Raw genomic sequence first — 23,629 nt, 5'->3', positions numbered from 1 at the left:
CCCCTTTGCCATATTTGGACACTTATTTATTGAGACACAGCCTCTGTAGCTAATGAAGCAATATTTCGTATCATAAAAAATAAAAAAATCTAAATCATCAATGTGGCCAGTGCAAAAAAAGTGGACACCTTACAAAGTTAGTACTGATGAACACCATCTTTGGTGTTGGATTATGTATCTTTCTGTGGCAACTACAGAATGAGCTGAGACAAACGTTTTGCTGCAGTCAGTGCAAATATCGCTTTTACTGCCTTGAGTTGAGGACAGGGTTACTGTGAGATGACTCCTTCTGAGAGCAAGGTTAGCCAGAGATGGCTGCTCCTCTTCTGATTGTTATCAATGTTTTATTCTGGCTATTAATAATGTAAGGCAGGCATACAATCTTTATCATAGCGTGATAAGACTGAGGGTACACTGTGCTGACAGGCTCAAACACACAAGATCAGGGTCGGCCAACCCACTAGAGACCTAGCACAAAGTCTGAAGACTGAGCAAATGTAGATGAAAGCAAGGGTGTATGATTGATTTGGAAACTAGGAAGACATTAATATTAGGGGTCCGGGGTTTGCTTGAAATTTTAAAATGATTCACAAATGCATAAAAGGTATGCTGTGCTTTAGCGACAACATCAATTTAATAATAGTAACATGCTGTTTTATATGGCATTTTAGAAGTGTACTAAATAAACAAACTTAATAAATAAAGGATTATGTATTTTAAAGCTATGCACTGGTCATCAGCAGCCTTTTAGAGCAATAGTAACTGGAGTGAAAAGGGTTTCTGACTTGTGATTCAGCAGTCATTTCATGCCTCTGCAGCTACCAGAAAAGGATATGCAGCATTGGCAAGATGGCAATATATATATATATATATATATATATATATATATATATATATATAAGGTTTATCTTACACCCAGGCAATATGAAAGCTCTGGCTTAGGACAGCAAGCAGTATTTAGTATTTTGCAATCATCACATAACTGGTCACTGGTAGCAAGGTTACTCCACCATTAGTGCAGGACAGATATGAACATTGTATGACCAGTACTGGTTTTAAGAAATCCTTTTTTCTTATTTTAACTGTTTAAAGCCAAGTGTTGTGTATTTGGTACAAATTTGGATTTTTGAGATTGGATTGGATTGTCCACCAGAGAAATAAATACATACATTTTGAAATTACTTGAGCAATAATAAAAATAAAATAAAATAAGTTATATATGTAAATTTGAAAAAAAAAAGCTCATCCATCACGTTTGGCTAATAGAGCTGTAAGCTGTGTATTGGCTAAAAGGTGGGATGCCAAAATCTTTGCGCAAAAGCTTGTCCAATAAGTATGTCTAATAGAGCTGTGTCTACAAACTTTTGCCCAAAATATAAAATAACTCCTGCTTGCACGGAGGAAAGCAATGGAAAGATAGCATTCGTTCAGCTGGTGTGAGAAAAGGACATCAGAATGACCTTTCTGAACATGACAGCATTCATTCTAATAGGGATAAATGTATTATAAAGCATAAAGCATCCAACTTTGCTGTTGGTTCGACAATTCAGTGTTTGTAGCTTGAAAAATGTGATCAGTAGAGAAGTGGACAAATTTCTATACATTCCTATGGGAAAAAGTCATAAAAAATCTGTTGCTATGCAGAAATTATGCAATCGAAAAGCTGTATACATCAAAAGGTTGTATACAAGCCCCCATCACACAATCAGACTGAACAATCTGGAGTTGGAACGCTGTCGATATCTCAAAAACTGCAATTTCCTTCGGGATCAATAAAGTGCTATCTTTAAACAGCGGGATGTGATATGCGGTGAAAATCTGGCAGAAAAAAAAATTATAATAATATTACTTCTTATAAGTAGAATATAAATTGGATAACAGTAGTTATAATAATTGGTCAGAAAACACTTTAGGTTTAATCAGAATTTGTTGGCAATTATTTGATGGTTCAGGCTTTAAAGGGTTAGCAAGTCTTTGTTCTAAATGACGTTACAATATGAGCGTGAAATTGTTCTTTGGTGCTTTTGAACTGCTTCACGCTTAAAGGAGTCCCTCTACACACACACACTCACACACACACACACACAGTTATAATAACTGATCAGAAAACACTTCAGTTGTAATTAGAATTTCTTGGCAATTATTTGATGGTTCAGGCTTTTTAGCAGTGATATTGCTGTCTGTTTAGATTTGCCAGTTTTGCCTGTGTTGCTGTAATAGAAGTGAGCAGGTGGTGACTGTCAACTTAGCAGTCTTTATAAGACTGGCATACAAGCCTGAAACCATAAAAAAGAAATTAACATTTTTTTTCACATAGAGATGTCTGTTCATTACATTACTAAATAGTGGTGCTGTACCAGCAGGATTTACAATACCTTAAACCTCAGGATCTCACTACTGGCCAGTATTATCAGTCAACTGATGTACAACTGATGTCATGGAGGGACAGTACTGTGCTGTCCTAGGTTGCTAAATATTCTTTAAACCAAAGTGCCAGGTTAAAGTGAGTGCATGTGCCACTGCTGATTTTTGTTAAATGCTTTGCCTTTTAGTCAATCTATTGGTTTTATTCATTGTAGTCACTTTTCTCTCACCCTCACGTTCTGTCTCAGCTTCTTTCATTAGCTAAGACACTTATTCATGATTATGAATCTCTCGTGCTTACAGTAGAGGAAATGGTTTTGTTTCACAGTGCTTGGCTACAATGAGCAATGAGGTAGAGGATAATTTATAAAGAAAAGTCTTTGTTCTGAATGACGTTACATTATGAGCGTGAAAATTGTTCTTTGGTGCTTTTGAAGCGTTTCACGCTTAAAGGAGTCCCTCTACACACACACACACACACACACACACACACATACTCATGCTCACAGACAAATGTGATTGATTAATTTTATTACCCTTTCTGACTTGCTGCCGAAAGATTGATGTTTTTAAGTAATTAAAAAAGCCAAAAACATATGAGCTTTCCTGCTTTTTATGCTGCACGGTTACACCTGCTCAGAAAAAAACACACAGACACAAACTCAAAACACACTCATACGCATGTGGGGCATGCACAAGCAACCCCCACCCGAAGTGTCCATTGTTCCCCACGCACATCAGATGAAAGCTAATGCAAAGGTTAACATCAAAACAGGGTCAGACAGGCAGCTAGAAGAGAGAGAAAATGATTCGGTCAATGGAGTGACATTTAAGAAACATATCTCTGTTAGGCCAGCAAGGCTTAGAGCAGTGGAGCGGCAAAACACCACCCACTGGCCTTGGGGAAAATCGACCAATTAGGGACTGGAGATGGTACCAGAGGTGAAAGAGAGAGAGAGGAAGCGTGGATTGAATAAAATATGACAGTACAGTTGTGCAGTTTTTCCTCATAGAAGAAAATGACCACGGTAGCAAAATTTTGAAATGGTACAATATTATCATTTTCATCATCATGTTGCACATTTTGGTGCCTGATAATTTTTCTTGGAAAGTCTTTCAGCAACTGTTTCAGCATATGTGATGTCCCTAAATCCTTAAACCTAATTCTAAATCCTAACCCTAAAAGGGTATGGTTAAGGTATGGGTTATGGCTAGGTGTATGGTTACATTAAATAGGCAATCATTTACTTTCAACTTGGGGTTCAGTTGCATTGAACAGATGTTAGTTGAATGTCAGGTGACAATCTACAATGGACCTTCCAAATAAAGTGTATCCATTATTTCTCCATTTTCCATTTCCACATACAGCGAAATACACAAATCGTTTCTGTTATGCCTCAGAAAATCAGAAACTGTTCAAGCAGAAGCTTTAGAAGGAAAAACCCTTTGTAACTTTCTAGCAACAATGTAAGTAGAAGTCAATGTAAAAAAAAAAAAATTGGATGGTAATTTTGGAAGTTTCAAATGGAGTGAAAAACAAACATTGAGATACAATTTTTTTTGTGTGTGCCAGAGACAATATGAACGCACAATGTTACAAACTGTAGGAGCTTGAAGAATTCTATAGGAGGTTGATTGCTTACAGGTGCATAAATTCATCAGAGAGTGCTCGCTCGCTCGTTTCCTGCAGTGACAGAGATGAAACACCGGAGATGTACTGCTTGGGTTTTACATCTTTTGGTATCTCCTTTCCTTTTCTGTGATCAGAGGCTAAAAGACTACAGCCTACAGCTTATGCAAAAGATTGTTCACCCCTGGTTAAACTACAGACTACCAAATGTTTGCGTACGACTAATTTTAACATTGCTCCTCCAACATGAGTCAGCTCTCTTCAGCCACACACTGCTACATCAGGCAGCGAATTCAATACTTGATATTTGACTTTCGTGCATTTGTATGTTTCGGATAGCCAAAAAGAAAGTTTGCCACATGAAAACAAATGCTAGGAAGTCTGCCATTTCTGTAATTCCATATCTCCAAGCAGGGTGGCACATAAGTTTTGGACTCATCCAAAAACTTATCTAATACGATGGCGCCAGCATACTTAGCATCTCTGTACAGAGACAGATGTGGTCCACAACATCTAAAAGCAGGACTGTGAAAGTGGATCATGTAAGGGTATAAACTCTAGTTTATGATCGGGTGGACCAGAAATCAGACAATGTTGGCTTACTTCCTAAAAGGTTTGTAGATACCTAGCTAATACAACATTACAATTCTCAGAAGTAAGAATGTGCTGATCAGGGTTTTTTGGCCCCCGATCCGAGTGCCTTAATGCTGACTGTCAGACGATACCGATCCGATCTTTGTGTTTCTATAAATAATACAGCCCCACTTAGGTAAGACATACTGTTAACACTAACACAGTTAGTAAACACTAGTTAATTCACTATTTTTACTTTTCATATAACAGTTCATATAATCACACATCACATTTACAGTCAACCAGGCTCTTAGCTAAGCTAACCTGAGGTAAGCTAAAATCTTACCCAAACTTTTCATTCTACCTTGCTGTCTGTCGCAGTGAGGAACTTATTATTTCCAAAATTACCTCAGACAGTGTGGTCTTTCACTTGTGGCCTTCGATTTCAGTGAGGACAACCAAAAAGAGTTTTACTTGAACTAACGAGTGCTGTGAGGCTACAGTTGGCAGCCAAAACAAGTGTAAGATTGGCTTCCAATCCTGTACATTTTAACAGCAGAATTCAACTGCTGCATCATTTAAGGTGGAATGTAAATTAGAATTAGAAGCCAACTTCAGCCATGTTATTAACTAATAAGGTCACAAATTTACACTGTTTAGGGTCTGTTAATGCCACCTAGAGGATGGAAGAGGTACAACAAAACCAAGAATCAGAAGTGGATTGGGCTTTAAAAGCTGACACGAGATCCACTAAAAAAAACTGCCTCACTCAGTCCTCAAGTCACAGCTCTTCTCAAATCAGATGATTGTTCCAACATACTGAAGCTTTAAAAAAAGCTTTAGCTTTTATCTTGATATTGGAAGGACCAAGTCACTTCTTTTCTTGACACCCTTAAAGCAGCATTATGTGAGATTTGGAATTTCTTGCTCCAGGTTTTTTTTTTTTGTCAGTGGAACATCAACATGATTTCAAAGCTGTTATATTAAGGTAAAAATGCTACAGAATGTCACTTTAACTAATGTCCATGGAAATGTGTGTACATTTCTGGTAACTGATTTGAAGCAGTTCCTGGTAATATATATATAATTTTTTTTTTTTTTTTATCCATTCATTCTATTAGACTTTTAAATTATTGCAAGGGGCCAAGGTAGCAAAGTCAAAAATGTAATATCGATCCAACACTGGATAGAGAGTGGAGGAGGGAAAAAGGAGGGAGAGGGAGAAAAAAAAAGCACAAGAGAGAGCAGAAGGAGAGGGAGGAGGTACAGAAATGCCAGTAGGAGAGTTGATTGAGAGAGAGTGGAGTGCATTTATATGTTGACTGGCAGGTTGACAGATTGCCTATATTCAGGAAAAGGCAGGAAGATGTGTGTGTGTGTGTGTGTGTGTGTGTGTGTGTGTGTGAGTGTGTGTGTGTGTGTGTGTGTGTGTGTTACCTTGAAAACCGAGCTGCATTTGCCCATCGTTCTTGCACTAGACTACTCTTAGAATTTTAGCCATGCACAACCATTTCTTTACAGCATCCAGCTTTTTCAGCTTGCTAACTGCTAACACGGCTAGTCTGATCATAGCCTAATGAAATAAACCTAACCCTGACGCTCCACTGCACAGCAGCGTATTCCAAGCTAACATCTTCAGCTCTAGGTTGTGGCATTGTGCCATACTGGAGATCAAACACTGTGCTTGCAGTGCGGTTGCCCTCTGGAGACATGTCAATCACAGCCCCCTTGAGAGACCCTCTCACTGTAGCTCACGCTGCTGCAGAGCCATCAAAGCTCAAGTCTCCATTCCACTGATCTCATGAAGCTTCTTTCCGAAAAGCGACTGAAGCCTTGGTTATTACTCTTTGACATATGATTGTGTATGTGTGTTTGTGTGTGGGTTTGTGTATGGTTCTCACTGACAGGACAATGCGTGATGCTGAGAGATATGAAATAATGTTATTTATAGGTAGATGCTTGTTCTCGGTATGATTCTGAGTGCTTTCTATGGTGTGTGGGTGAGTGTTTGAGAGTTACTGTTCATATTGCCTTCAGTGTCAAGGACTTGAGCTGCCTCAAACTGAACACACAAGCACTCTCACATGTTTTCATATAGTGTATGGACATACAGTATTATGCTCAATATATCTAGATATATTGAACCACCTGTATATCATTTTCTCAGGCTAACCTTAAACATAATTCTAACCTTAATCAAAAAAGACACACAGGCATTTGTCCTAGGCCTCTAAAAAAAGCACTTTATAAGACAAAGACCATTTTGGTGCCTCTGAATTGCAGTTTATTCCCAGAAAAAGCCCCCACACAAACCAAAATCCTTTTATGACACACGACTTTTTTTTGTTTAAGGCCACTTTAAGTCTGTAGTGCTACACATGGACAAGTGCACTCTCTAAAAAGCCATCAGCCCAGCTTTATCCACCACCCTTGACGACCCTGATGCCTGAACAACCAGAGAACTAATAGAGTGGGAGGGGGAGGGGTGGGGAGAGCAAGGGGAGAGGGGAGAGCCCTCCACATGTTTACTGTAATACTCCTTAAGCTGCCTCTTTGTCACAATGCAGTGCTGCATCTGCTGCGCTGCTCATTATTGGCTACGCTCAGCTACAGTGGCCTAATAATGCCAAAAGGGTTGTGCTGTGAAATCAGTGAATCTGCTAATCAAAGCAGGCCTTTGATTATCAGAGTTTTTTTTTTTGTTGTTTTTTTGGGGGGTTAGTTACTGATCTTTGCAAAATGAAAGAAACATTATATCATTCTCATTTTGGCACAATTTTGTTTTAGTACACATATATGCAGGCTCTTTGTCCCTACCGATATAGTGAGCGAAATGTATATGGGAACTGTGGTCTCTGTCTGCCATAAACAAAACCTCTTGTACTTAGCTTATACACAGAGATTGGTGTGTCAGCATATCTCTGAAGTGTGCAGTTGTCCGTTTGTTAAAATGGATCCTAAGGCAAGTTTGTCACTCGGCCTCTGGCAGTGTGTGCGCATGGCATTCGGAGTAGCTGGCACAAGGTAAGAGTGTGCAACATAAAGTAGCACGATGAAACACAGCATATGATAGACATAAGTCTGGCAACACTGTGCGGTGTGACAATGAGTTCAGCTGATTTGTTGGAATGTGTTGGAATTTATTGTTGGAATTATTGTTGGAGTTATCTTAATACAATTTCTTTATTACATTAATATTAATGTTTTTTTTAAAACATATTTTAAGTTAGTACATACATTTGCTCGTATATTTACAGCATACCAAGACAAATATCATTTATATACAATATATTTCTATATTTAAATACATAATAATAACATAACATAATAATAATACATTAAATCTGATTATTGCCAATTCACAAAATGTAGATTTAATTTTTATTAAGTAATCTTCTAGTGGTCTCTGTAACAGTAAGGGTAGAGAAGTGAGCTTGGGACCAAAAGGTGACCAGTTCAATCCCCTAGACTAGCAGGAATTGGGGCCTTTCTTCTCCATCAACCTTCGTGGCTGCCCTAGTTAAAAAATGCACTAAATTGTATTTAAATATAGAAATATATTGTATATAAATGATATTTGTCTTGGTATGCTGTAAATATACGAGCAAATGTATGTACTAACTTAAAATATGTTTTAAAAAAAACATTAATATTATGCTTTCATAAAATGTTTGCAAGTAAACTCTGATTACATATAGCATATTTTTTATAAATACGCTACCATAAAGTATACTTTTAGTTGAAATTTAGTTCTTATCATTTTATTACTTCTTAAATACTTGTTTTAAAGTATCTTTCACATTTTTACAAAGTGTATTAAACAGCTACTACAGTATTTAAAGCATACTTGAAATGTCACATAAAATTATGTAAGTATACTCTAATCCTAAAAGTTGATTCTACCCATTTAAAGTCAGTTGTAACACAGCAAAAAACTGGATCAATTCCACATATTAGTCAAGTCAAGTCAAGTCAGATTTATTTGTATAGCGCTTCTTACAACTGTTGTCGTCACAAAGCAGCTTTACATAAATAGTGATTAATAAAAGACAGAGAAAAAGAAGAAAGAAGACATAACGTAGGACATGATGGATTAAAGACCCCCAGTGAGCAAGCCAACAGCGACAGTATTACATATTACTCAGCTGTTTTGAGTTGGTTGAACGTTTGTTATCATTTTATGGAAATTTGAGTTCAATTAACTTGTAATAATCGAGTAATTAAAATGTATTGGTTGCCACTGGCAGTTGATTGGCCAATGTGAGTTTAAAAACAGCACACAAAATAATAAACTGCTCTGATGTTAGATTTAATAATTTCTCATATATGTTTCTCAGAAGTCCAGTAACTGAGTAGTATTCATCAGTGTGAAGTCACTCTCCCCAAGCTACCTTTCTCTATTTGTTGACTTGCAATCTATATAGCTGCCTGGTCCTAGTGTTAAAGGCGGTAGGAGCAGAATATATATTGACTGAATATATATTGGCTATATATTTTTGTTAAATTTATATTTGTTTTATATCTGAACATTTGTTGTGTATTGCCATATTATGCTGTTTTTAGCCTCATCAGTTTAACAGAATTCACTGTCTTTGTAGCATTTAAATTTTTTTTGGCCATGCCTGTGGTGCTCAGGCTGTCCTGCATGCTTGTGTAACCACTGATATATAGGCTATTTAATACAATCAATCTAGCATAAAACATAAATGTAATACAATATAAAAAATCTTGAAGATGCACTATGTGTCATTGTAGAACGGTTCGAGGAAATGGGCGGACACAGGCTGGGGTTGTGTATTGATATTGATATATTAACTTTGTTAACTTTGATGCAGAAAATATGAACACAGTCAACTAAACATAATCTTTTTTGGCTCGTCTCGCCATCTCTTTTCAGTATGTTTGCGCCTCAGCAATTGTGAGGTCTCGCACTTTGGGTTACTGCAAAGGAGAATATTAAACAGGTTAGAGTACCCCATACCAGATGAAGCCTCTTGCATGATTAGCCCGCCTGCTCCGCCCCGCCCTGCCACAGTCACAATATTCTGAAATCTGATCTTTAACATCAAAACTGTTAGTACAAATAAATGGTTTTGTGCAAATGAATGGTAAACATTATCACACTGCTCTGCACTAAATGCTCAAAAGAGATTTAAAAATAATCCGTCTTTGTAATGAAATGTGAGAATTAAAGAATGCTAACACTCAGTAAATTAGAAATATAAGAAAAATTACAAATAACATTCATACAAATAGTAGTGGTTTTGCATCCCCGTGTTTATTAAAAGATTTTCAAATCTTTCCTCAAGAGAGTGCAGTATTATTTATTCCAGCTAGCAGAGAACGTTATAGGAATGGTTTGCCTCACCACGTTATTAGAACGTTTCTTACACGACATTCCCAGTTAGACAAAAAATAACATTATGAAAAACTGTAATGGAACTTCCCCATCCTGGATTTTTTCTTGCTGGAAGTTTATAGATCAATTAATGTAATTGACTTATACTGTCACGCCTATCAAGGACAACCAAGGATTTCCAGCACTGGGAAATGGATTCAAGGTCTAGCTTTGAAGATCTCTGGCAGACGTCATGCAGAGTGGGCGATAGGGCATTCAGCATGAAGCCACGCTCAACGACAGAGAAAGCAGTAAATCACTCTTCCAACCATCAACACTGAGACCAGGCTACAGTATATAGATTACAAGCGAACACATAAGGAAATGTTGCCTGGGAGAAATGACTACTCATTGATGGTAAGTGAAGGGGGAAAGACACACCAAGTATGCAAATAGCTGGGGTTAGGAGCCAATACGAAAAGTTTTACTTAAATAGATGTTTTTTATTTCACACACAAACCCACTGTATATTATTGAACTAACACAGCTAGCGAAGTTACTGGACTTGTTGAGAAACATCAATAGGAGAGAAATGAGGGAATTCAGCACCAGTGCCGTTTAAGCTTGCATGGGTCTATCATTGCCCAGTTGCCAATGGTAACTGAATTAACTGTAATGTTATTGAATTAACTCTATTTTAGTAAGTTGATTCAACTCAAAGATCTGTAAGATGATCACAAGTGTTGACCTAACAAAGTTCAAAGATATTTAGGATACATGCAGTTTTATGTATTACAATAATACATAAATATGACATTCCCAATTTTTGTGATTGCAATATATTTACATAATTTCATGTGAGCTCAAGTGAGCTTTAAGTGAATTACTGTAGTAACTGTTTGTACAAAAATGTACGTAAGTTTATTTCAACACAAATATTTAAGAAGCAGAAGTCATTTTTAAGTGTGATTAAAGCTTTGAAAATATTTGATGAAATCATAATGTTATATATTTTTAACATATTTTAAATAAGTACATACATTTGCAAGTATATTTACAGCATAGTAAGACAAATCTTAGTATGTTTTAAATACAATTAAGTGTATCATTTCACTGGGAAAAATACAGTGCAATACAAATATACAGTTTAAAGAAATACAGTGATTTAATGGATGTGTCATAAAAGGTTTTCATTTATTCAAACATAGATTTTTTTCAGAATTTATACTGATAATAAAGACGTTTGATGATGAACATTACCTTTTGGAGTATGCTAGCAAATGTTCATATATGAAAATAAATGCACAAAACAAGTTAAAGAAAAAATTCTAGGAACTTCCAGAAAACTTGACAGATTGAAGAATCAAACATTCACATAATGTTCTACTAACCAAAGATTTCTAGATTGAATAGATACCTGGTTTGGTTAATTATTGCTTAATTACAATTAAATCAGCGAGTGAAAGAATTGAACTAATCCACACACTGGCTGGGGGCATCCAGGACGCAAGATCTCTACTAGTTTTAATTTAGAAATACTAGTATGATACCGAGTTTATTTTGCCAAGAGAAATGGTTTTAAATTATGTGGTTAGGTGACTAAATTCTTCAGTACTCAATATTCTGGAAAAGGCAGCATAGAGATTTGAAAGCTGTATGACTGGCACATTCAACAAGGACAACTTTAAAGAACAGCGATCTTCTTTGGCACAAAATGGATGTCAGAGAGATGTTTTTATCTTTTCAGAGCATGGTGTTAATAATAAAAGGCTATATCTAAAAGTCGGCCATTCACCTGAAAAAAAGGAAATATTAAGGAGAAGTGTAGTGCACTGTTCCAGGTAATTCCATTACGGCCATCACTCCATGACAGGTTCATCTCTAGTAGCAACCCGGCACTCAGAAAAAAAAATCACTGCAAAGCCTCATTTGACCCAGTCAGGTCATTTCAGCATTCTCCTCTTCTTCTATAATAGATTAACATCTTATTAAAAGGGGCCAGTCCTGGGTCAGCTTAAAAAGCTCCAAATAGAACCAGCGGGTGACGGGTACACAGGAAGAGCGACCACATTTCAGCCATTATTAGCTCTTCTCCCACGGCCTGCGTGCTGTAATTTGTCTGATTTACTCCCCGCGCTCATGTCGCCAGAGTGGCTGTGATTAATCGTTATTAAACGAACTGGAGTGTCCTCTGGGGAGGACACGATACAATACACTGGTGTTCTGGCACTCATCTGTCCTGTGTTATTAGTCCCGTGTGCCATCGAACGGCACCACAATGGCAGCGGAAATATCAGTAAACGGAACGAGTAGAGGGAATGAGGAAGGGAGAGAGAGAGAGGGAGAGATTCATTTACTTTACAGAATATTGTTTTTCCCCTCCTTTCTCTAACCAGACTTAGTTTCCATGGTAGCTGCTAAGAAAAGCTGCTTTTTCTCCTCCAAACCTCATTATGGAGTAATCTTCCCCACCGTGCAAGAATAAGCTTTGCTATCTCTGTACTGATTTATATAGCCCCCAGTATATTCTTATTACTTACTTCCTTACCGAAATGCTCATTAATACACAGGCTACTCACAAACGATTGCACCCTAATGGTTATTGGTGTGTCGCGTAAAGATCACAACTGCGGTCTGCTGTGCACATTCCACTGCATCCACTGATTTTCATGTCTATTGTTGTAAAGCGCTGTCTAACAATAACCAATTCATTAGCGGATACATTTACCCATCAGGGAGAGCAGTTATAACCTCACTTTGCCTCATGATGTTACTCGGCTGACTAACCAAGCTAATATGAATTCCCTCATTGTTGTACGTTGTTGGAATGCATTACAGTGACCACCTGCTTGTTTTTGTTCACTTAGCAGTCTTCTTTTTTTCTCCTAGGACACTACGAGAGCACTTGGGGGAACAGGAAGTGTCCATCTCTCTGAATATTGATGCTGTAGAGGAAAGCGACCTAGGCAACTACTCCTGCTATGTGGAAAATGGCAATGGCAGACGACAAGCCAACATCCAGCTCACTAAGAGGGGTAAGAAACCAGTTTTCAAACACAGTCACACAGATAAGAAAGTATAGGTACTAGGAGTGAAAAGAAAATGCTTGTACAGTCATGACACATGTGAAACATAAGATGCCACTATTGTTAATTGTAAAGATTCATTGTGATTTATTCGTTTTAACTGCAGATGACTCTATTGATCCATCCATCCATTGTTCTTATATATTTCTTCTTGGTCAGGGTTGCAATAGGTTGGAAGCCAGTCCCTAAATCATTGGGCACAAGGCAGGGCTACCTTAGATAGGGGTGACAGTCCATTGCAGGTTATTATTAAACCAAAACCGAATAATGAAGCAGATAAATAAACTTCTACACACTGTAAATTATTCACTAGTAGCAGCTTCTCCTGTAAAATGCTGTTTGATGCTGCACCTAAGGCGCTGGTACTATGACCCAAAGATCGCTAGTTAGAATCCTGGGTCACACTGCCGGATTTCAGAGAGAGCACAATCAGCAGCAGTGGGAAAAAAGGCGGTGGCTGGTTGCACATGTGTCAGAAGAGACATGTGTCAGTCCTCACCCTTCCATTGCCAGGAACATTACATGTAGTAGGGGAGAATACTACTGATTGGGTTGGGAAGTTACAGTAGTTGGGAAATGGGTTGGTAGCCCAGAAAATTGGGGAGGAAAACTGTGTTAAACTGCATACCAAGCATACTTTATACATGAGAAATTACAGTAGTTACATGCACTTATGCTGCTCTTTGAGACTGCAAAGCTGATAGTGATGCCATGTTTTATTAAATATAATAGCATACCATAAGATTTAAAATTCAGTTAATAAAAAACATATTTTTGGAATCAGAGTTACATGTAACAACTTATGGGAAGAGAACTGTAGATGAAAAATAATAACAAATGAACAGAATCTACCAAAACTGGAAATGCTGGAATGTTTCCCCGGCCCACACCCCAATACATGCACATACACACACATATACACACAAACATGATGGGGCTCCAGACTGACAAATTGTGATTTGCTGATAAATATTGTGTCCATATCGTCTCATGCTTGTAATAGCACCCAGCCAGAGTGTAATAGCCTTCCACGTTACCTTCAATGTCAGCCTTTCTCAAAAGGCATATAGACTTGGCATTTTTATGAAATATTTCTCAGACAGTCGAGACGTGTTTGTGGAGTGGGATTACTGGGGGTGAGCTGAAGCGCTCATCTGTCCTCATTTCACATTTAAGTTCATTTGAAAGTTTCCTTCTCAAGTCTCTCTTCACAGCACACGTACCCACGTTACCATAGCAGTAAACTGGAGAACATGAGTCCTTGAAAGTTGGATGTAATTATTGTCATATAAATGAGACAAAATGTAAGGGATATTTTCCCACAACACAAAACTGTAAATGGAATCCATGTTTTCAATAGCTTTGCTTGTTTAAATGATCTATAATGAAACCAAACCTGAGAAAATGTTGTCAAATTAAAAACAGTATAGGTTAAGGGTTAGGAATGAACTGGCTGTTCAGCTCATACTGCATTTAATGATGTATCAAGCGTTGCAGCACTTAGGATAAGATATTTGTCTCTATAAAAATAGCAAAGCAAGCACTTCCCTTCCTCTTAATACAGATGCCAAATGTGTCCACCACTGAGGATGTTCAAAGCACGCTGTTTTTCTCCTATTTTTGTGTGGGCGTTAGCCAATGCTAAACGAGGCTCACGATCAATAACTTGCTCAATGATCTACTGCAGACACACACACATACAAAGCACCTGTCTGCTAGCCTACACTTTTTCCAGTGCCAATCCCCTGGGTATGTTTATCTCCATACCAGTCTTAGTGGTCCTCTGCAGGGTATTTGAGCCAGGCAGCAAAACTAGCCTTGTGTTTGATGTGGGGGTAGACCAATACATCTGTGACATAAAACACGTCTATTAGTTTAACCATTAAGTAGGCAATACTAAATTTGTTCCAAAAATCTAATTGTAAGCTGTGTGTATCGTAATGCTCCTAGTCCTAAAAGTCTGTTTCTCCCCTCTCTGTCTCTCTACATCTACCTTTCCCTTTCTTGCCTTTTAAAAACACAGAGTGCTTCTCTGTAATCATAATGATTGAGCTCTTTCTTTTTCAAGAGGCTTCTTATCGAGGTATGGCGCATAGGGTTCTGAGACAAAAAAACAGCAATACAAAGGAAGAAACAAATCCACATCCACTTTTATTTCATCCATCTGGGAGTTAATCTGTTTTGGAGGGGTCCCTTTGTACACACACACACACACACACACACACACACACATATATATACACAATTTTCCGTATTTAGCACGGTGCTGTTATGCTGTTGCACGTCATTCGGTAGGCCCAAGGCCATGGGGTCCTGCAGTAATGGAATCTCCTGCAGTGTGTGTTGAACACCAGCGCAGAATGAATGGAGGAGGTCCACGATGCAGCATTAACAGCACAATGACCCTGCCTTGTTTGACGCTGAGTGAAAGTTTTAATTATTGTGCTTTAAAAACAAGCTAATGCATTTGGCTGGAGCAGACATGCCAGTGTGCTGCAGCAGTGCTGGCTTTGTAAAGCTTTTGATCATAGACTAAACTCAAGTTTATTTGGTGTAGGGCAGTATTCGGTACAAAGGAGTCATGCAGAGTTTAAATAAATCAAGCCGAACTCCTTAGGCCTAATTTTAACTACAGCACAGAAGTAAGGTTAAGTGTAAACGTAACATTGCCTTCACACTGGGACGTCATAGCAGACAGACGAGGCTGTAAATGTTATAGGGTAATGCGTGAAGGACTCAAGAATGTCTGCATATTTTTTTTACAGGACAGCAACCGAGCGATTTAGTTATAAGCACTTGCGCACGAGTCGAAGAAATGAATCATCCTACATCCATATCTGCCTTGTTAAATATTAATGCCATCTCAGCCCAGGAATGAGGCATGGATGACAGCTCCTTGTCCAAGAACAAAGAACTACTTGTTCATCTTCACTCTATCTCTCTCGCTCTCTCTGGAGATACACAAGGGCGTGAGGTACGGTTTCTCTCCTAAGAGCTAGAATGAGACTCACCCGGTGGTCCCCACAGATCATTCTTATACTTCTTGCTGAATAACTGAGAAGTGCTGCTCTATGCAGTTTGAGCTATGGCAACCTGGGGCTGGGGCTGCTTCCTTTCAATAGTTCTCTAAGAGCTGAATTTTACATTCTTTTCATTCATTTTTTTGTCGTCTCTTTAGGCTGCCTTGTTAAAGAAAAAACTGTAAATAAATGGTATCACTTGCTTGGATGGTCCATCAGGCCTCATGGATGCTCACTTGACCTTTAACAAACTAAATTAAATGCAACTGAACCCTAAGTTGAAAGTAAATGACTGTCTATTGAATGTAATTCTACACCTAACCCCGACCCTGACCTAAACGCAGAACACTGCGCTGCGCTGGTGTTCAACCCTTGAATCAACCCTAAACCTAACCCTACAAGTATAAGATTAAGGTATAGGTTAGGGTTTGGTGCGTGGTTACATTTAACAGACAATCATTGCACATATACAAGACATCTACAATGAACCGTCTAACCATCCAAGTAAAAAGGATGTCAATACATCCATAAACAACCAACAAATTAATAAATAAATAAAATGTTAACAAATTAGAGAAGGAGAACACCGCACTCACAGAACGTAAACTCTGGGCCTCCTAAGGTGAGACTGTCAGAAAAAGGAAGATGATGAAGTATTATAGAAAATAGCCCATCCTTAAAGCTTTGACCACACTAAGCTTAATTTAATATATAGACACATACAAAAATAACAAATCCAGAGTCTAGTGGACAGCTCATAGAGAGTGAGTTGGTTTCCAGTGGACAGCTTTGGCTTCTAGGGGTTACAGCTACAAGAACACACACCACACAAACTCTCACTGTACTCCTTAATCTGTCAACCCCTGGCCTTATCCATTAATATGCATTATTTGCTTCATCTTCTCCTGCCACCTTCTATTAGCCAGTATTACGTTTGCATACGTTGTTTTTATTTTTGGCTCTGGAAGGAAACTCCTTTCGGCGGAAGCTTTCTCATGTTCTGCTTCAGTCTTCATTGTTTGGAGTTCTGGAGGAAAGTAAGCCATTCGCGCAGATTGCCTCGGTTTCTCTAACTGCTGAGGGTTTTTATTTCTTCCCCACCCTGGAGACTTCAGTGCTGAATATTTTTACATAGTAAGTCATTTCACTTTTAAAGTTTGGGCTTTGGAAAATGCTTTGATGGCAGCCCACATCCCTTTCATTTGCTGCAGTATATTAAAGGATTTGCTTGCAGAAGAGACTCTTGGAGTAAACTGGAGGAGATTATTCCGGGGCCTGCCGGATTGAAACATCTCCGGAGCTCCTGGCCCAGTCTCCCCAGCACTGGCAAGAACATTCATTTATTTCCAGCTCTCAAATGTTTATTTCATGGCTCTAATGTTGCACTATTCATAAGGTTTACGTCCAGTGGGGCTACGGCCACTTGGCTATGTAGAAATCGATACTTCTATTTTTTTCTTTTCTTTCTTGCTGTAATTTATGAGATGAGAGTTCCGTCCAGATTATTTGTTTGAACCGGATACATGCATGCAAGTGTTTTACATACCAAGCTATACAATGTTGAGGCGCTTTAAACAGAAACACTTTATTGTAAGTGGTTCATTGTTAATGATTAATAAACTCTTAACGGAGTATCAGTAACGCATATCATGCAGTAGTAAAGCATCTGAATACCTTGAGATAAATATATAGACGTTCAGTTGATCTGTTGATTAGTATATTTATTGTTGATATGTTACATCAAGTAGACCTAAAATGTTGTTTCCAATAGGCAAAACCTAACCCAGCCTTACCCAAAACCTAACCATAACCAAGGTAACCTTAACCTTAACCTTAACCTGAACCCAAAACCCAAAAGTTCCAGGCTAGTGTCAGCAGCAGGTCTATACCAGCTAGGATGGTCTGTGTTGGACCTGTAAGATAATCAGATGAACATCTACAGACATGAACTTGGACTTTCCAAATAAAGGGAAAAACACCTGAATTCAGTAGATGTCTTTAGTAAAAATATCTTAAAAATCTACTGAATATTATAAATATGTTTGTTGATCTGTTACTGAGAGTGACTGAGAGCCTCGCCAACATTAAAGCACAGTTTCAGTTTTATGTTATGTAGGAAAACCACAAAGTCTAATGTTATGGTCTAATCTGAAAATAGTGTGTTAAATATGTGACCAGTTGTGCACAGATTGAGGTCAGTTAGATCCAGTGCCATGGGCATCCTTGTTGGAAATGCATCTCAGAAGCACTACAGGAGAACTGCTCAGGAGAGCAGTAACCGAAAGGCCCTACAGCCCAGGAGAGCTCGAAAAATAGGCCATCTAATTAGAGGATGCGTCCAAATTAGAGAACAAAGCAGCTTTGAAGATGCATTTCTACCTGTTACATATTGCTTTCTTTTTTAAAGTTAATTAGCCATTGCACTCGTCCGCTCGGTAATTTGTGCCATTTAAAAGAATGACCTGGATTCCCTTTTCCCTCTCTAATGGCTCTTAGGAGTAATGAAGTCTTCCTCTCTGCTCGTTTTGTTTCTTAATGCCCCCACTTGACCTTCGGAGCGGATGACCGCAGTTAGCGAGAGCAGTTTTTCTGCCTCTACGGATGTTTATTTTCTCGATTGCAACAAGATTCTGCAAGCTTAACAATGGCTGTCAGCAAGACGTTGCATTATTTAGTGATTTTTGTGGATAACAGAATTCTATTTTTCATTCATTACAAAATCATTAACCGTACTTATAAATGCCTATAATAAAGCCTATAAATGTGGGCCATCATTCTTGGCCCCCTCCACAAACCACAGACACACTCACACACACACACACACACACACAAACACGCACCCCCAAATCCCCTTTGCTGCTCTTTTCTCCTGCCTGTGCCAATCGATGCGTTCCGGCCGACTGAGCGATCTAGCCGATTGTAAATCTTTCAGGCTTTTGCTCTGCTTTGTGCTGCCATTATGTAAGCGCTTGGTGCCCTGCCACCTGCCACCTCTCTCTGGCTTCGTATGATAATTGTTGTCTTCATTGCATCTGCTGGCACAGGTGCCCCTTATAATAAGTTATTAATGGTGCCCGAGGTGGCTGGAGAATTTGGCTAGAGATGACAATACCCAGTTTGTTTTTGCAGCATCTGACGAAGCCTTATTGCTTCCTGTCTGACTTTAGCTTTGGTGCAGAGCATAGCTGAACTGAGATGTGGCGGCAGGTGGATGCGACAGAGAAAGTGAAGGCTTTTTAAGATGGGATGCAGTGCGCCTGTAAGGACCTTGGTTTTAATGGGCTGTGCTCACTGTGTGTGTCTAAAATAACCATGAGCGTGAAACGGCCTTGAATCTGAGAAAATAGAGATGTTTTAGCTTTATCGGCTTAATCCTACAGTCCACAGAGAAATGATTTCAGTTTTTGTGAGTATGTGTATCATAATTCACTACTGATCCAACATTTGGAGTTAGCACTCAAATATTACAAACCACAAAACCAGTTTCTTGCATATTATATACATTATATTAGCTCCACTTACCATATAGGAGCACTTTGTAGTTGTTTAATTACAGCCTGTCTGTTACTTTGCATACTTCGTTAGCCTCCTTTCACCACATTTTTCAATGGTCAGGACCTCACAGGACCATACAGAGCAGGTATTATTTGTGTGGTGGGTCATTCTCAGTTGGTGACATGTTGGTGACGTATTAGTATGTGTTGCCCTGGTACAAATGGATCAGGCACAGTGGTGCTGGAGATTACTTACACTAAAACTTACAATAAAGGAAATCTGATATATATAGATTTCAGATGTGTTTAATATACTAGAATATAGAGAAGTTCCACATATCCAAAATTGTCTCCAAAACTAGCTCTTTTATAGGAGAAGGAAATCCCTTAAATTTAAATTTTAAATAAGTGGATGTCAAAAATGATGTGTAAAATGATGTTCCAGGTAATTCTTCAGTTTTTTCCTTAATGAAATTCTGACACAATGTACAGACTCATTGCCAGTTTCAAAGTGAAAAAAAGGCACAAAACAGTCAAGGTTTTTGTGATACAGCAACAATAGGTATCTTCCATATGTTGAATACAGTATATACGTTATAGCTGATATTGACCTATTTTAACACATATGCTCATAAACATATTTTCCTACCCATCCAAAATATAAGTATGATCCATACATTCTGCATATGTGTCTAATATATGATACATGTATTATAAAATATTTGCCCAATCTTTTATGATTGATAAATGTGCACAAATGGCTTTATATCAGATTTCCATCATTCTGATTTAACATGCACACAGAATAATAAAAGGAGCTGTATAGCTATATTATATAATAAACGTTATGCTGAAATCTCACTACTGGACAAAAAAGCATTATAAATAGTTCATTATAATCAAATGTATTATTTAGTAACATGTAGCATCTTTCTGTTCCCATCACTTTAAATACTTAGTAAAACATTTAACAGAGGTACCCTTTGGTGTTTGGTTTATGATTTAAAACTACATTTATTTATTTATGATTTATGATTATTACTATGATTGAATACTGACTGAATTTAAATGATTAATATACTTACAGGAGACAGAGCTGATATGCATCAAGTTGGCGGTTAGTGGTACTATTAATGGTATCAGGTTGTAGTCAGCAGTAATTGAGGGATCAGATATCAGAGGGAAAAAAGAATGAATACATTCCAATCCTTACTAGTACATTTTTGGTTTCTACTAGTTGTGAAGACTCACAGTTAAAAAAAATAAAATAAATAATGCTCATATTTTGTGGTTCAGCACAGCACTCTTCTCTCAGCATGTGTTTCCTTGCTGCAAGCCTTGTGTTTGTGAGCTTTAAACAAAACACACCCCTTCTCCTTTCACAGCCGCACAAGAAGATGCATTCGGTGTCGGGAAGGCAAATCAGGCAGCTTCTTTTCCATTTCCTTGACACAGAGCCTCTGAAAAATGAGCACCATTCGTCTTCCCTCCTCCCTTTCCCTCCATCCCCTCGTCTGAGTCATCCCTCCTTTCCCAGAAGAGAGCAGCACAGAGCGGGTGAATTGGGGCAGCCGTCGGCCTGGCCGATTCCTTAGCAAACCCCTACCCTAACGTCAGCATTGACAAATCGAGATGGCAGCAGCATCCCCAAACAGACTTGTCTATGTTTAGAAGGAGAAAAGAGAAAGTAAGTAAAAAGTGAGACCGACAAAAAGAGAAAGAAAGACAGACAGAGAGAGGGAGAGAGAGAGAAGAGGGGGGGAGGGGGGCGAGTAGTGGAGAAATGATGAATCGCGCCATGCCAAGCGGCTTTGTCAAATCTATCGGCACATAAGTGAGGCGCAGCCCTGCCAGTCCACAGATAATTTGTCTTAATCTAGCTACGGCTGCTGGGAGAGGGAGTCACACAGAGAGAGAGAGACACAGAGAAAGAAAGAGAGAGACAGAAGGAGAGGAATGAGCCTCTTTAGCTTAATCTCACAGCAGTGACAGACACCACAGATATGGCTGGGACTCATCTGATCTGTGGGAGCAAGGAAGAGGAGAGAGAGATACAGAGAGAGAGAGAGAAAGGAAGAGAGAGGATAGGGAATGGAGAACAAAAGACAGAAGAAGATTGGAGTGTGTGTAGGTAAAAGATAAAAGTGTTGTCCTGTGTATGGAACGTCCTTGATTAGGCTGTGTTATTTCTATGCCCGCACACACAGAATACAGTATATTTGGCAGTGGGGCGGGGGGAGTGTTATGTCTTTGTGTGCAAGCAGATGTTTGTGTGTGTGTGTTGTCATTCTGTCAATTGCACACTGAAATGGGCATGCAAGAGCTTATGTGTTGGACCAAGACAAACGCCATCCAGTTTGCCAGGACTAACATTAGTCAGTCAGTGGGCCATGTCTTTAGTCTAAACAGTCCAGCAGAATACTGCCAGAAAAGCCTGAAAGCAAAAAAGCATCTGGATGCGTGCGTGCACACACACACACACACACACACACACAGTCAAGCTCACCTGCTACTTATCTCCATATTCTCTCTACATTCTATATAATCCCAGCCATAGCTCAACTGGAAAATGGTAAGTGAAGCAGTGATGAGCTAGACTTAATTAGATTTTCCTTAAGTGGTTTGGACCGTTGCAATTTATTCTTTGCAACAAAGCCGTACAGCTGCCGTTCATTCACATGGGAAAATGTGCCTTAACTATGTCGAATTGGCAGAATGGCTTAAATCCTTCTCTGCTTTGCTTCCTCCTCTCGCGTGTGACCTCTCTCTGTATTTCAGGGAGTCGACAGTTGTGCAGAGTGAGCACTCCGCATTCTCAGACTCCGGAATATCCTCTCGCTTAATTTATATGGGCTGTTGTCATGGCAACTGTGATGATTGTGACAATGGTGGGTGGAGCTTGCAATCATCAGTGAAACCGGATCTTCCCACTGGTCACTGAGACCCCAGAGGGCTCACAGGGGAATTTCCTACCAAATGTAAATTCACTGAAGAGAAGAAATGTTGAAGTATTAAATTGTGCTTTGTATTACAACATAGTGTGAAAGTAGAGTGCAGTACAATAAATGTCTCCTTTCCTCTTTCTCTCTCTCTCTCTCTCAATTTCTCTCTCTCTCTCAGCAGAGCTCATGTACACCGTAGAGCTGGCCGGTGGACTGGGTGCCATTCTGCTGTTGCTGATTTTCTTGGTCACGCTATACAAGTGCTACAGGATTGAGCTCATGCTCTTCTATAGGAACCACTTTGGCAGTGAAGATGTGGATGGCGGTAAGATTGGAATGATGCATCACCTTAATCTACTATGCTTGGCTTTGTGGCTGATTCAGTCATATGTGTATGCATTGCTTATGGACAAGAGCACTTTTGTGATCCTTTGTGCTCTGTTTATGCTGCTGTTGTAGAGGCTTCATAAGCAGACACTATTTTACAGTGGAAATGAAAACTGTAATACCTGCAGTATATCTAAACATGAAAAATATGATAGAGCAAATATCAATCTTACTGCAGGCAAGAAAACTAAAAGGCTTGTAAAAAAATCATTCCTGTGTTATTTCTGGGTTAAAAACAATGTTTAAAAGTGTGTTCATGGCCGAGAGACAAATGCAGATTCTGTGTTGTACATATTGTTATATAGGACGTTTGACATTGAACATTACACGTTAACCAAAGCAACATGGATGTCCCTTTTTTTTTTCATTAACATATATATCAGCCACCATCTCCCCAAACCAGCTGGTCTTTAAATAAATAAATAAATATATTATGTATATTATATTTATATATTATATTTATATTGAGATGAGATATAAATCAGACAATATAGAATATACAACATAATAGGGAATGGGAATGGTAGGTACATAATATGGTTAAGTACTTAAATAAGGTGAAGGGCTCTCTAGAAACGATCAATTTATGGACAAAAACTGGCCAGGGTTTGTAGAATTTGTGCGTTAAAGCTCATAATGTGGATTTCAATTTTTTCGAATTTAAGGAAGGACCTTAAATCTGACAGCCACATGAAATCTAAAGGGGAAAATGGAGATAGAAGCAGGTTTGTAGGGCAGTTGGAAAACTAATCAATTGCATAAATAGTCAACACAGCATGTATCTGTTAGGATTGT

General features: G+C 38.6%; 1 protein-coding gene across 4 annotated transcripts in view; it reads left to right on the top strand.

Annotated features, from left to right (window-relative positions):
* LOC140547794 (interleukin-1 receptor accessory protein-like 1-B) overlaps positions 1-23,629 on the top strand; it is a 327,860-nt gene that overhangs the window by 279,956 nt on the left and 24,275 nt on the right. For 2 of the 4 annotated variants that reach the window (XM_072670986.1, XM_072670984.1), the window contains exons 8-9: positions 12,795-12,940; positions 22,629-22,772. In XM_072670986.1, coding sequence (XP_072527087.1) covers positions 12,795-12,940; positions 22,629-22,772 — 290 coding nt within the window. Of the gene's footprint in view, positions 1-12,794; positions 12,941-22,625; positions 22,773-23,629 lie in introns of all 4 variants that reach the window. The other 2 variants (XM_072670985.1, XM_072670983.1) reach the window with 1 other exon arrangement.

This window comes from Salminus brasiliensis, chromosome 25 (genome assembly GCF_030463535.1).
Source record: "Salminus brasiliensis chromosome 25, fSalBra1.hap2, whole genome shotgun sequence".
NCBI lineage: Eukaryota > Metazoa > Chordata > Actinopteri > Characiformes > Bryconidae > Salminus > Salminus brasiliensis.
The sequence above is the reverse complement of the archived record's forward strand: the minus strand, read 5'-3'. Positions and strand labels throughout refer to the sequence as shown.